At 43.2% G+C, this 14551-nt stretch overlaps 1 protein-coding gene across 1 annotated transcript in view; it reads right to left on the bottom strand.

The window, feature by feature from the left end:
- Positions 1–1548: 1548 nt before the first annotated feature.
- LOC135224583 (small ribosomal subunit protein uS3-like) overlaps positions 1549–14551 on the bottom strand; it is a 28071-nt gene continuing 15068 nt past the window's right edge. The window contains exons 2-5 of the mRNA XM_064263713.1: positions 14255–14402; positions 13951–14122; positions 1953–2140; positions 1549–1785 (exon numbers count right to left, since the gene is read on the bottom strand). Coding sequence (XP_064119783.1) covers positions 1580–1785; positions 1953–2140; positions 13951–14122; positions 14255–14402 — 714 coding nt within the window. The 3' untranslated portion in view covers positions 1549–1579. The remainder of the gene's footprint in view (positions 1786–1952; positions 2141–13950; positions 14123–14254; positions 14403–14551) is intronic.

Genomic DNA, 14551 nt, shown 5'->3' on the forward strand with positions numbered 1-14551 from the left:
GTCTCTCTTATTGTGCAAATAAGGCTATCGAAGACTCCCTTCCATTTCTTTTAACAATAAGACTAAAAGAAATATCTCATTATAATTTAAATGAACGCGTTTCATACTATTTTAGTAATCTTATATGGGAAAACAATCAAGACGGGACAGGGCTTTTTTCTTAACGCACTGCCACATCTGCCTCTACCGTGGCCAAAGGCGGTCAGGAGGAAGACAGTTATAGCTTTGGGTCTATGGCATTTCATGAAAGGATCTCTACATATTGTCAACACAAGGAACAATGGATATCTCCCCCCAACCCCCCCCCCCCAAAAAAAAAAAAAAAAAGCGCCAGTCCTGTGTCTAAGCATTTCCACAAAGAAACCCCAGGAGAAATTTCCACTGCACAGACTGATCTTCAAATGGGTTTTTTGGGCAACCGTGAGCCAACCTCGACATAATAGGTAAATTGGAGAGAGAGAGAAGTTAGCTCTAGTCAGTCGTTTACAAATCAAAACCAGGAAATTCCAGAGGATTACAACAGGTCGTCTTTGGATGAAACGGGAATCCACAGAGATGTTCCTTTCCCTACGAGACCAGAAGTTTTTTTTTTATTTTTTACCAAGCTAGAATTAATTTGATTTCTCGTGTGTTTCGGGGGGTTCAATACTTTGGATAAGTTTCTGGGGTCTTTGACTGAAGTAACACATCAAAGAATTACAGCTGGCGAGTACGAACTTGATTGCCAAGACAGTAAAATCCGCAAACCTCACTGAAGAACTGATGTCAAACTAAAGTTATTCCTATGTTAAGTAATATTTATAGAAGAAATAAAGTAAGCAATTTACAAGATTTGTTCCAATGTCAAGGGCGATACCAAGATGGGAAAGATGAGCCTTATTTGTCCTGTTGGAATACTTTTAGACAATGGATTTTTTTTTTTTTTTTTTTAGTTTTTACGTGGCTTGGAACTAGTGATTACTCAGCAACGGGATGATCAACGGCTCCAAGCGACTTCCGAATCACATCGAGAGTGAACTTCTGTCACCAGAAATACAAATATCTCACACCTTAATGGAATGCCTGATATTCGGACTCGCAGCCACCAAGCAAGCAGGACAACTCGTACCTATACATATATATGAATAAAGATCGATTACAATATTTTCAAGGAATATTTTGTGTATTGGTGAGAGAGAGAGAGCAGGAGACGAGGAGAAGGGCGAGAGGAGAGAGAGAGAGAGAGAGGGAGAGCGAGGAACGAGAGAGAGAGAGAGAGAGAGAGAGAGAGAAAATTTCATTTTCAATTTTATAACTTGCAATTTTTGTCTGGCTCTTTTACTTTAAAAAACATTAACTTAAAATATTAAGCAAATCAATAAAAAAATACCAACGGTCACACTATGGTCACGAGTTTACAAGCTTTGTATCGTGTCTTTTGAGGTCCTGTATGTAATATCTTTTAAATAAACTACAAAGCAGTATCTTTTATTATTTTCCTGATCTCACCAAGAACTTTGGGCAAAAAATTTCCTTTTTAGATAATAAAATCCCATTTTTTTAATTTTTTTTTTTATTTTCCCCTAAGATTTTAGTACAACTATTCAGTTGGTACAGGTGCTGGTGCAGGGGTGGGCACTTGCACTGCTACAGGTTTCTCCATCTTGTTCTCTGAATGAGGCTCGGTTGGCAAAACTTCTTCCTTGGGCTCAACAATGTTGATGTGATCTGGGAGAGGTGTTCGAGGACCATTCTTACCAGTTGGGTCCCACGGCAACATAATCTTTACCTTAATACCCAGCACACCTGCAAGATGTGGTAAGCTAGTTATATCCACAACAATAAGAGCAACATGGAAATAAACATCTTCCCCCCCTCCTCCAATTCAATCTTACCAAAAGTTGAAAACCCATTTGACAAGCAAGAGGTTAGTTTGTGTGTTCATTAAATTTGGGCAAAAACTCTAAAGTTACCTTGACGTAAATGAACATGACGAACAGCAGTATCCACATAATGCCTGCGTGGTTCTCCTGAATGGATCATGAGACCATCTGTGAACTTCATGCTCTTGGCTCTCTGACCTCGAAGTTTACCCGAGACGACAACTTCACAGCCCTTTGCGCCAGACTCCATGATGAAGCGGAGGACACCATAACATGCTCTGTAATGGAAAACAAATTAGTTGCATTTTAATTACTGAGCATGCTGTCTATTTTCCACAAGAAATGACACTCAAAGTAAATCCCAACAAAATAGACCACTGAAAAAAAAAGAAACCTTTAACTTTCATGAAAAAAAGAGAGACAAAGACATACATATACAATCTGGTCATAAACCAGATAAAAGGAATTTTGATTATTAGGTGTTTAATAGATACTTGAATAAAAATCAAGCCTTTAGGGAAAATTTTTAACCAATGTTAAATCAAAATGGGAAAATGCAAAAATATTTTTCCCAGCTATAAAATAATAATAATAATAATAATAATAATAATAATAATAATAATAATAATAAATAATAATAATAAAAAAAAAAAAAAAAAAAAAAAAAAAAAAAAAAAAAAAAAAAAAAAAAGGATTCGGGGTAGGATATGATAATGATGTCAGGTTTATGCACCTAGGAAATTTTTTTTATGCACTTCAAACCTTAGCCTTTTACACATGACCCACTCCTTAAGTGGAAGTATTGCTGCGTCACTGATAGACTGTCTGTTGGTCTCACTTGTATAGGTTAATGGAGAATGGCTATCTAACATATACAACCTGGCATTTCTGATGCAAAAGGCTGGTGAGGGACTGTGCCGCAGAGCCAGTTCATTAGTATCTTCTATCTTTGTGTAGAGGAGATGAGAGGCGATGGAACCTGTAAATAAACCAACTGCTCTCATTTTAAGGATAACAAACTGAGTTCCATCCTCCAACTGTGGTAAATGGATCCAAAGCTCTTGTATGCCAAGAAAGGTCACACAATTTGCCGAGAAGCCACCGAAAGTCACATAAAGCTGAAAACAGACATTCCACAAACAGCAAACGGTTACTGACCCTGACTCAGTATCGGGACACTACTTTTTTGTAGACTACTGGTATGGCCCTCTCTCTGAGAGCAAAAGCTGGATTTGATTGAGAAAGCCATGGAGATTCACTGATCTTAAGGATTGCAAACTGATGCATCTAAAAAATCATATAGTACATCCCCAAACCAGACAAGGTCCGAAAATGATATTGTCATGTTACAATAAAGTTTTATACATACTTACCTGACAGATATATATTAGCTATAGACTCCGTCGTCTCCGACAGAATTTCAAATTTCGCGGCACACGCTACCGGTAGGTCAGGTGATCTACCGCCCTGCCCTGGGTGGCAGGACTAGGAACCAGTCCCGTTTTCTAATCAGAATTCTTCTCTTCCACCTGTCTCCTGCGGGGAGCTGGGTGGGGCCATTAATCGTATATCTGCAGGTAAGTATGTATAAAACTTTATTGTAACATGACAATATAATTTTTATACATTCAACTTCCTGCCAGATATATACTTAGCTGATTAGCAACCCATTGGTGGTGGGTAAGAGACAGCTACTACTGAAATAGACAGGTAAACAACATATGTTGTAGGTATTAATAAACCTTGGTTCCTACCATTATTAGGCTGAAGACTTCGCGGTCTACTGCCTTGGAGTCTGCTTAGCCTCAACCGAGCCTCAGCGAGATATTGATCTATGGCTAAGAGTTCTTGTGGGTCTGCCAATGGGGATCTTATCCACTTACTCGGCAGAGCCTAAAGGCCTTTGTCATTGGGTGCTATTTCCACTAACATGACAATACACCTTGCAAGGAGCACAACACCGATCCGATCACTGATCCTAACATCCATGTTAGTTCTAAGATTGCAAGGAGTTATCCCCAAACTCCTTACAAACAACCAAAAAACTCGAAACATAATTACACTTTCATTTTTACAAAATATCAAAAAAAAAAAATTTTTGTACTCCCCTACTAGCCATACATACCCTTGATCCCCTACCAGCAATGACACTATGCTCCCGTGTGACATCAGTGAGCTTGCTAATAGAAAACCAAGCACATATCTGACAAGTGGGTTTATGTACGATAAAAAACACATATTTAAGGATCAGTCTTTGCTCCAAGACCCAGCACTGTATCTGCTGATACAAATGGACCTAGAGAGAAGCACTTCTCATAGGTCACTCTCACATCCTTCAGATAATGAGATGCAAACACTGAATTGCACCTCCAATACGTAGTCTCAATGATATTTTTTAAGAGAGATATTCTTTTGGAACGCCAAGGATGTTGCTACTGCTCTCACCTCATGGGTCTTGACCTTTAGAAGACCGAAGGATTCCTCCGAGCAGTTCTTGTGAGCGTCCGTAATTACGCTTCTCACAAAGAAAGCTAAGGCGTTCTTGGACACGAGTCTTTTGGGGTTCTTCACCGCACACCAAAGACCTTGTTGACAAGCTCCCATCTGTTCCTCTTCCTCTCTAAATAAAATTTAAGAGCTCTCACTGGACAGAGAGACCTCTCTATCTCTCTGCCTACGAGGTAGATAGACCTTTAACTTCAAAGCTTCTGGGCCAAGGTTTTGACGGGTTTTCGTTCTTCGCCAGAAACATTGTCTTGGAAAGAACAGATGGCAGCATCTCCTTTGAACCCCACTCTGGAATCTAGAGCGTGCAATTCGCTCGCTCTTGGCTGTAGCGAGAGACAACAGGAATAAGCATTTCCTAGTGACGTCGCGGAAGGAAGCCAGATGTAAAGCTCGAATTTATCCGATGAAAGGAATTTCAGGACCACGTCCAGATTCCAACTAGGTGTTCTAGGAGTTGCTGCTTTTGAAGTTTCAAAGGATCTAATTAGATCGTGTAGATCTTTGTTGTCTGCAATATCTAGCCCTCGATTTCTAAATACTGAAGACAGCATGCTTCTGTATCCCTTTATTGTTGAGACAGAAAGGTGTGATTCCTCTCTCAGAAAGAGGAGGAAATCGGCAATATTCACTATAGAGGTACTGGAGGAGGACAGCTTCTGACTCTTACACCACCTCCTAAAGACTTCCACTTCGATTGGTATACTCTTCTCGTCGAAGCTCTGCGGGCTCTAGCGATAGAGCCCGCAGCCTTGCAAGAAAAGCCCCTCGCTCTGACAAATCTTTCGATAGTCGAAAGGCAGTCAGAGTGAGACCTGGGAGGTTGTGATGAAACCTCTCGAAGTGGGGTTGTCTGAGTAGATATGTTATTGTTAGTATACAATAAGGTTTTGTACATACTTACCTGGCAGATATATACTTAGCTATACGTCTCTGACGTCACGACAGAATTCAAAACTCGCGGCACACGCGACAGGTAGGTCAGGTGATCTACCTTACCCGCCGCTGGGTGGGCGGATGTAAGAACCAATCTCCCTTTCCAGCCAGAATTTTCCTTCCACCGGTCTCCTGAGGGGAGGCTGGGCGGGCCATCAATCGTATATATCTGCCAGTAAGTATGTACAAAACCTTATTGTATACTAACAATAACATTTTTGTACATGAACTTTCCTGTCAGATATATACTTAGCTGATTGACACCCTTGGTGGAGGGAAAGAGACAGCAATATAAATATGGAAAAAAGGGGAAAAACAACACTAGTTGTAGGATGTAAAAACAACCTTGGTTCTTACCTGTTTAGGCAGAAGACTTCGTAGTTACTGTCTATGAGTCTGCGTTGCCTTAAGAGCTTCAGCGAGGGCGTGACATACAGCTGACAGACTCTTTGGGTCTATCAAAGGGATTGGTTGTCCGCTTACTTGATAGAATCCGAGCAGGATCTGTCAACGGGGATTCGCCCACTTATATGACAGAACCTAACCACTATCATTGCAAGGAGCTCAAACATACACCGATCACCTAACCAATCTAATCATTGTTAGCACTACGAAATAAAAAACATGCCTACCCGCATGTTCTTTCAAACAACCAAAAACTTACAACCTAACAAGGGGAAAAATAATACTACTAAGGATATGTCTCGGCTCCCTGCCCCAGCACCGAATCCGCCGATACGTACTGGGCCTAACCCGAAGCACTTTTCATACGTAATTTTGACGTCTCTCAGATAGTGGTTTGCAAAGACTGAGTTTGCAACGCCAGAATGTTGCCTTCATAATATTACTCAGGGATATGTTTTTGTTAAAAGTCAATGACGTGGCAATAGCTCTTACCTCATTGAGCTTTGACCTTAAGAACTTTGTATTGACTTTCCTCACATATCGCATGCGCTTCTTTCACCAGGCTTCTGATAAAGAAAGAAAGCGCATTCTTCGAAAGTGTCCTCCTTGGATCTCTTACAGAGCACCAAAGGTTGACATCATTGCCCTTAAGTTTTCTTTCTTCTTGTAGATAGAATTTCAAACTTCTTACTGGGCAAAGAGACCTCTCTGCTTCCTCGCCTACTAATGCAGACAATCCTTGTACTTCAAAGCTCTAGGCCAAGGATTTGAGGGGTTCTCGTTCTTGGCTAAGAACGAAGGAAGGAATGAACAGATAGCTGCATCTCCTCTGAATCCCACATTTCCTTCTAGTGCATGGAGTCACTAACCTTTTTGCGGAAGCCAATGCCATGAGGAAAATTGTCTTCTTCGTGAGGTCTCTAAACGATGCAGACTGAGGCGGTTCGAACTTATTGGACCTCAGGTAAGTCGTAGCACTACATCCAGATTCCAACTCGGAACCCCTGGAGAAACCTTCTTGGATGTTTCAAACGATCTTATTAGATCATGAAGGTCCTTATCTTCTGAAATGTTTAAGTTTCTGTGCCTAAACACTGCAGATAGCATGCTACGATAGCCTTTAATGGTTGATACCGCCAATCCACTTTCTTCCCTAAGGAAAAGTAAGAAGTCTGCTATTTGTGCACAGAGGTACTGGAAGAGGAAAAGTGATGGTTCCTACACCATCGCCGAAAGCGTCCCACTTCGATTGGTAGACTCTAAGGGTAGAAGGCCTTCTTGCTGCTGCGATAGCCGTTGCAAACTCTTGCCGAAAAGCTCTCGTTCTGACCAAACTTTTGACAGTCTGAAGCCAGTCAGATCTAGAGCGGGGAGGTTTTTGTGATACCTCTCGAAGTGGGGTTGTCTGAGCAGATCGATCCTCTGTGGTAATGTTCTCGGAAGATCTACTAACCATTCCAGTACCTCTGTGAACCATACTTGTGCGGGCCAGAACGGGGCTACCAGCGTCATCCTTGCTGCCTCCGATTCTGCAAATTTCTTTAGAGTCTCTCCCAGTATCTTGAATGGAGGAAAAGCATACGTGTCTAGACCCTTCCAACTAGTAGGAACGCGTCTATCGACACTGCCCTCGGGTCCGATATCGGAGAGCAGTAGTTGGCTATCCTCATATTCTTGGCTGTGGCGAAGAGGTCTATATGAGGTTTGCCCCAAAGCTTCCACAGGTCCTGGCAAACATCTTCGTGCAGAGTCCACTCTGCCGGCAGGACTGATCTTTCCTGCTTAGGAGGTGCTGCTCGACGTTCTTTTCTTCCCCTGTACGAAACCTGGTAAGGAGACAAATCTTCCTTTTTTCTGCCCAAAGCAGAAGTTCTTTTGCTGTCTCGTACAGGGAGAAAGAGTGAGTCCCCCCTTGCTTCCTGATGTAAGCCAGGGCCGTGGTGTTGTCCGAGTTGATCTGAACTGTTGAAGCTAGGACGTGGGGCTCGAAAGCTTTCAAAGCTAGCCAAAACCGCCATCAGCTCCTCCTTGTTGATGTGCCAGGTCACCTGTTCCTTGTTCCAGGTGCCTGACACTTCTCTTGAGCCGAGCGTCGCTCCCCAACCTGTTTCCGAGGCGTCGGAATACAACACTTGGTTGGGGTTCGGAATGTGAAGGGACATCCCTTCTGCAAACTTGAGAGGGTTGGTCCGCCCCCCACCAAGAGAGGTCCTTCTTGATTTCCTTTGAAATCTCGAAGGAGAACTCTAGGTTTTGTGAACGACACCTCCAGTTTCGATGGAGAAAGAACTGGAGAGGTCTGAGGTGCAACCTTCCTAGAGAAAGGAATTGCTCCAACGAGGAGAGTCCCCCCAACAAACTCATCCACTCCCTCGCTGTGCATACTTCTTTCTCTAGGAAGGCTTTGACTTTCTCTGACCCTCGGGGCTATCCGTTCTGGAGACGGAAAAGCCCGAAAATCCAGAAGAAGCCATCCGAATTCCCCAGATAGAGACGATCTTGACTGGGGATCAACTGAGACTTTTGAAAGTTCACCAAAAGTCCCAGAGAACTTGCCATGAAAAGGGTCTTTTGTAGGTCCTCCAAACATCTTTCCTGAGACTTGGCTCTGATCAGCCAAGTCGTCCAAGTAAAGGGACACTCTGACTCCCTCCAAATGTAGCCATCTTGCTACATTTCTTTTCATTAGGCCTGTAAAGACCTGAGGGGCTGTTGAAAGGCCGAAGCACAAGGCCCTGAACTGGAATATCCTTCCTCCCATCATGAACCTGAGGTATTTCCTTGACGAAGGATGGATAGGCACATGGAAGTAAGCGTCCTGAAGATCTAGGGACACCATCCAGTCCCCTGGCCGAAGGGCCGCCAACACTGAGGATGTCGTCTCCATGGCGAACTTCCTCTTTTCTACAAAGAAATTCAGGGCGCTTACATCCAGAACCGGTCTCCATCCTCCTGAGGCTTTTGGAACTAGAAAAAGGCGGTTGTAAAAGCCCGCTGAGCAAGGGTCGCTCACTAGCTCTATAGCCTCTTTCTCGAACATTTGGTTCCACTGCTTGTGTTAAAGCAAGGCTCATGATGGATCTGTACCTGGCCACCAACTCCCTCGGAGTCGTTGTCAACGGTGGTCTTTCCGTAAAAGGAATCAGATATCCTTTCCTTATTATAGAGAGGGACCAGTTGTCCGCTCCTCTCTTTGTCCAGGCTTCCGAGAATCTTAGAAGTCTGGCACCTACTGGTGTTTGGAGGACTACTTCCCTACTTCTTAGCTCTGACAGAGCGTGAGAAGGATCTACCTCTCTTGAAAGTTCTATTACCTCTCGAGGTAGAGGCTCTAGAAGGGGGGGCCCGCGAAAGGGCTCTCCTGTCTAGCTGGAGTCTCCTTCTTAGTCTTCGTCTGGAAGGAGGTCTTAGGCTTCCGTGCCGACTGTGCGAGCATGTCCTGAGTCGCCTTCGCAGAGATAGATCCTGAGATGTCCTGGATTATCTTCTTTGGAAAAAAGCAAGAGGCGAGAGCTGCGAATACAGGAGAGAGGCTCTTTGGGCATGCGAAACAGACTTCGTCAGAAAAGAGCAGAAGACTGATCTCTTCTTAAGGATCCCTGCTCCAAAGAGGGAGGCTATTTCGCTCGATCCATCTCTAACTGCTTTGTCAATGCACGTTAGAACACTGTTTAGATCTTCTGGCGAAATAGCATCCGGGTTCTGAGTCTTCTTAGCCAAGACCCCCAAAGACCAGTCAAGGAAGTTGAAGACTTCCAAGACTCTAAACATTCCCTTCAGCAGGTGGGTCAAGCTCGTTCATAGCCCAGGTCGTTTTAGCCGACAAAAGAGCCGAGCGTCGTGCTGCATCCACCAGAGAAGAGAAGGTCCGCATCCGCCGATGAAGGAAACCCAGACCTAAGGGTTCTCCAGACTCGTACCAAAATCGAGTCTGCCCGTAAGCTTGGAAGGAGGGAGAAAGAAAACACAGTTTTCCCTTTCTCTTCCTTAGAAAGCAGCCAATCACCAACACCTCTCAAAGCCTTCTTCATTGAGATGGTTGGCTTCATCCTCACACAAGAGGAAACTTTCGTCTTCTTCGAAGTCGAGAATAAAGAGAGAGGAGACGGAGGAGCGACGGGAGTAAGGGAGTCTCCAAACTCTTGAAGAAGTAGATCTGTAAGGATCTTGTAGGACGAAAACTGACGAGTCCTTCACCAAATCCTCTTCTGAAGGTTCAACTTCATCCACTGAAGAACCCTCCGCTTCTTTACGAGTGCAGTTAGCCTTCTCTAAAGAAATGCGCCTGTCCAGAGAGTGTCTAGTAGTAGACTGGCGCCTATCAGGGGAAGCCAAAGTTTCTGGAGAGCTCCTCTCGAATGAGTCCTTCCTACTCTGATGAGTGCTTGCTCTTTGCTCCTTAATCCTACTCCTAGAATTCCGGGCTTCCAAGGGGGAGCGCCTGCTAGAGAGGAGAGCCTACTATCTCCAAGGCGCTTCTCAGGCTCCATGCGCCTGTTCAAAGGAGAGCGGCTGCCAGGCGAGCTGCGCCTACCATGAGGCGAACGCCTACTAGGCTCTTGGCGCCTACTACAGGAGAGCGAAAGGTCTGGAGGGTCGCTTACTAGGAGACCGGCGTCTACCATGCTCCACAAAACTTCACGACGTTGTGTGTCTCTTCAAAAGGTAGTCTCCCAGAAGAGACATATCTTTCAGGCTCTACGCGCCTGTCCTGAATCGAGCGGCTAAAAGTAGAGCCGCGCTTATCAGGAGAAAAGCGCCTATCAGGAGAAAAGCCCTATCCTCCGCACCACGCTTGGGAGCGGGAGAGCGTCTACTTGGGGAGTAGCGCCTACTAGGCTCAGGCGCCTAACATAAGGCGAGATCCTGTCTCTAGACGAATCCATCAAAGAGTGAGCTCTCTTATCCGGGGAATGAAGGATCTTCGTAAAAGAGCGCGAGGGACGAGCTTGTACGCCTGTCTTTAGACGAACGCCTACTAGTCGCTAGATACCCTTCCTACTGGAGAGATGTAGTCACCAGGAGAAAGCTTCTTGGGCGATTGATGCTGGAAGACGACAAGCGCCTGCTGAGGGAAGAGCGCCTCCTTCCATCCGCTGATAAAGGAGAGAGAACCGACTCTGACTGAGACGGTAAGACAGGTGAAGGAATCCTAGACTTCTTGACAGGGAGAGAGACGTCTTTCCGACGCGTTCCTCCTGCCAAGGAGCCCGCCAGTGCCGAAATCTGCGCTTGCAGTCCCGCAAGAATTCGAGCTGGAGATCTTGTAAAATCCTCCACCGGAGAAGAGGCTCGAAGCCGTACTATGAGGCGAGAACTCCTGCTCCCTCCTGGGTTTCTTGATCTCTACTTCCGGCTCTTCTGGAAAACTTCCGGGCTGGAAGGAAAGGAGCCAGGCGCCTTCCAGGCTCTCTTCAGCGGTCGTGAAGAATCCGAGGCGCTCCATCCTCTTCTAGGTGAAGGTGAGGAAGACGAAGAGAAGCATTGGCGCAATACCTCCTTCTTCGCAGCGAACAAGGGCAGCCTGGGTACGAGCATCAGGATCTACCGAGGGGACGCCTGATCGGTGGGAGTTCTCCCTAACCTTCCTGCGGCTTTTGACTTTCCTCCTCCACTGGGGACTGGGAGTCTGGAAGAGGTCTAGGCCTGGAAGCATAAGGAGCCGATCAGACGCACCCTCCACTGCACTGGGGTCACTGCACAATTCACCTTCACTACTCTTACCTTGCAACGAACGGATCTTCTTTTCCATGCTAAGGATCTGGCTCTCATGGTTGCCACTTCCGTAGTCGTATCCTTAGGTTCGATGCAGGGCGCAGGAGCTGAAACTGGAGAAGGTTCTAATGCTACAACAGGATTTTCTTCTAACTCGCTAATACGAGACTTACTAGAACTCCTAGAAGAAGCCTTTCTCACCCTGTCTTTCTCTAACTTCCTCAAGTAGGAAGAAAGAGCCTTCCATTCACCCTCATCCAACTTCTCACACTCATTACACGGGTTATCAAAAGAACATTCTTTACCTCTACATTTAAAGCAAACTGTGTGAGGATCTACCGTAGCTTTCGGTAGTCTCACCTTGCATTCATCCATAGCGCACACTCTAAACATAGAAGATTTCTTAACCTCTAACTCAGACATCTCGAAATCAAAGAAAAATCCAAATCAATATCCAAAAACAATCCACAAATGCGTATGCCAAGCCAACAAGATCAGGTACTTCACCGAAAGTCAGTCCAAATAAATCCACGGCAACGAGAAATGAATAAAGCTGTCAGGAGGTAACAACCACAGTAGTCGTCACCGGCGACAGAAAAATTCTGGCTGGAAAGGGAGATTTGGTTCTTACATCCGCCACCCAGCGGCGGGTAAGGTAGATCACCTGACCTACCTGTCGCGTGTGCCGCGAGTTTTGAATTCTGTCGTGACGTCAGAGACGTATAGCTAAGTATATATCTGACAGGAAAGTTCATGTACAAAAATGTATTTTTAAGAATATTTTTTGTTTATACTTTTTTTTATTTTTGCAATTTGATAACCATCTCCACAATTGTTTATCAATCAATTTCAAATATTCAAAACCCTAATCAAGTTTGTATCAAAGAACAAAACTGCATGTATAAAATTGTCAAGTTAGGTTTTGTTTACTATGAATGAAAGAATAAAATAGTAGATAGCACCAAAAACAAAAATTATATTAGACATTATATATAAAGAAATACTACAAATAAAAATGGAAAACTAACATGCAAATAATTACTTAAAATAATGCTTTTTGAAGTATTCAAGTCCATTCCTAAATAGGTGAGTTATGGAGATTTGAATGTATAAAACTAATGTTTTGAGAAAAACTATGTTTGTCTTATTGTCACACTCAAAGGTGTCTTGGAAAGCATAGCAGGCACCTATACCCTATCGGTTCCTTGATGGCGAAAAGGGCAGGGCATCGGCGGTCACCTGCGATGCCAAATCATATATTCCCACTCATGTTGTAAGGATTTGAATGCAGCATAAGTTATACAATGCAAATGTACTGATTTCTAATTAATTTTGCCGATTATTGAAAGCCCTCGTGATTTTCTGGCTTTTAACAACAGAAAAACAACACGACGTTTTTCCCTTAAACTTGGCAAAAAATATTTTCCAGCGTTGCCAGTTCTTCTCTCAGGTGTTAAGCTGACCTTAGGGCATGAAGAGGTCAAACAGCCGGGACTAAACCCCCTACTGGGAAAGGTAGTTGTCGCTTAATTGTCTTTCATGCTGAGCTGGTACCATTCTGAATGCAAATATTCTTTTCAGTTCCCAAAATTAATTTACTTATATATATATATATAACAAATTGTTTCTTAAAAGTTATGTATTTATAACTCCGTAATATTATCTTTATAATATAGTCTTGTCATTCTTGTTTATTATTATCACTATATGACATTCATGACCCAAATAATAATTTTTTTGTTTTGACAAACCCTTATGAAGATATAAGAATAGAAAAATGTTATGAATACTCTTAATGGAAAGAAAAGAGAGTATATTATATAAAGATGATAAATTGAATAGCTGCCAATAATCTCTCTCTCATTCAGTGGCTTGTGATAATCACAAGAAAAGTCCTAAAAGAGATTTAATTACTTATATGAAAAACAGAGACCTGGAAGAATGGAAATATTTTTGGAGTGTCGAGGCAACAGGGAACCCCCAGAAGTATAATTGCTCCCATGAGACATTAACAAACGCAGCCGCATGGATTAAAAGGGGTAAATGAGAAAGGTAGGGCCTTTAAAAAATTCGAGAGAAGTACATTTGGCAACGTAGGGGCCCCTCCCAAATCGCCAAGGAGGAGCCGATAGGGTATAGTACCCCTTTTCTTCTTTTTTTTCTCAGAGATATTATCCCACTATTTTCTATAAAATAAAGACTAGCTGATTTTGAACTTTTGTCAACAACTACAAACAAGAGTTAGAGTTACCCTAGCTTTCGTAGGGAGAGTTTTGTTATCACACCTTTTTGTTTATCACCTTTACCAGTGATTTTTTGGGGCTTTTCTTGGCTTTCATTATATATGCTAATATTACGAGAACTTGCTTACCATCAACAACCAAACTTCTTACACGGAACATTTATGATAAAATAACACTTGTAAGCCAAGAAAAGAACCGAAAAAATCACTGGTAAAGGTGATAAATACAAAAATACGAGATAATGAGACACCCCCTACAAAAGCTACAGCGTAACCAAGTCGTACCTCCTGACAGCTAAGCCTCCCACCAGTTTGTATCGAAGTGATTCTGCCTGTGCAATGGCACAAAGCCCTCGCTGAGCAACCTTTTCTGCATAGAGTTCAACAGTTCCATCAGCAAAACCAAATCTCTTCTGCACCAGAGATGTTAACTCCCTGATGCGACGGCCCTTCTCACCTGTAAACATCAGATCATTAGTATACACTGAATTTGAATATTAGAATTCATCCCACAAGTATACAAAAAACCTCAAATAAGTCTATTCAAACAATGTATTGTACTTAATATTAGCTTAAAACAATGACTTACCCAGTACATTCTGAGTACGGGTGGCAAGAATAATGATTTCCGTTCTTGCTGGGGTATGGCGAACCTGCACTCCAGAATAACCATCCTCAGCTAATTCATTGGTAAGGAAGCGGTTAAGTTCTGCCTTGAACACACCATCTTTGACAAACTGTAAGATTTCAAATGGATTTAGTATATAATCACTAAATAAAACTAAGATTTAAATTTATTTCTATGTTTTCAATGAATACTTTAGTAAGCCTCATACCTACAAGTCATGCCTTTCCTTTTAAGAGATACAACTATCACGCCTTTTCC

This window comes from Macrobrachium nipponense, chromosome 12 (genome assembly GCF_015104395.2).
Source record: "Macrobrachium nipponense isolate FS-2020 chromosome 12, ASM1510439v2, whole genome shotgun sequence".
Lineage (NCBI taxonomy): Eukaryota > Metazoa > Arthropoda > Malacostraca > Decapoda > Palaemonidae > Macrobrachium > Macrobrachium nipponense.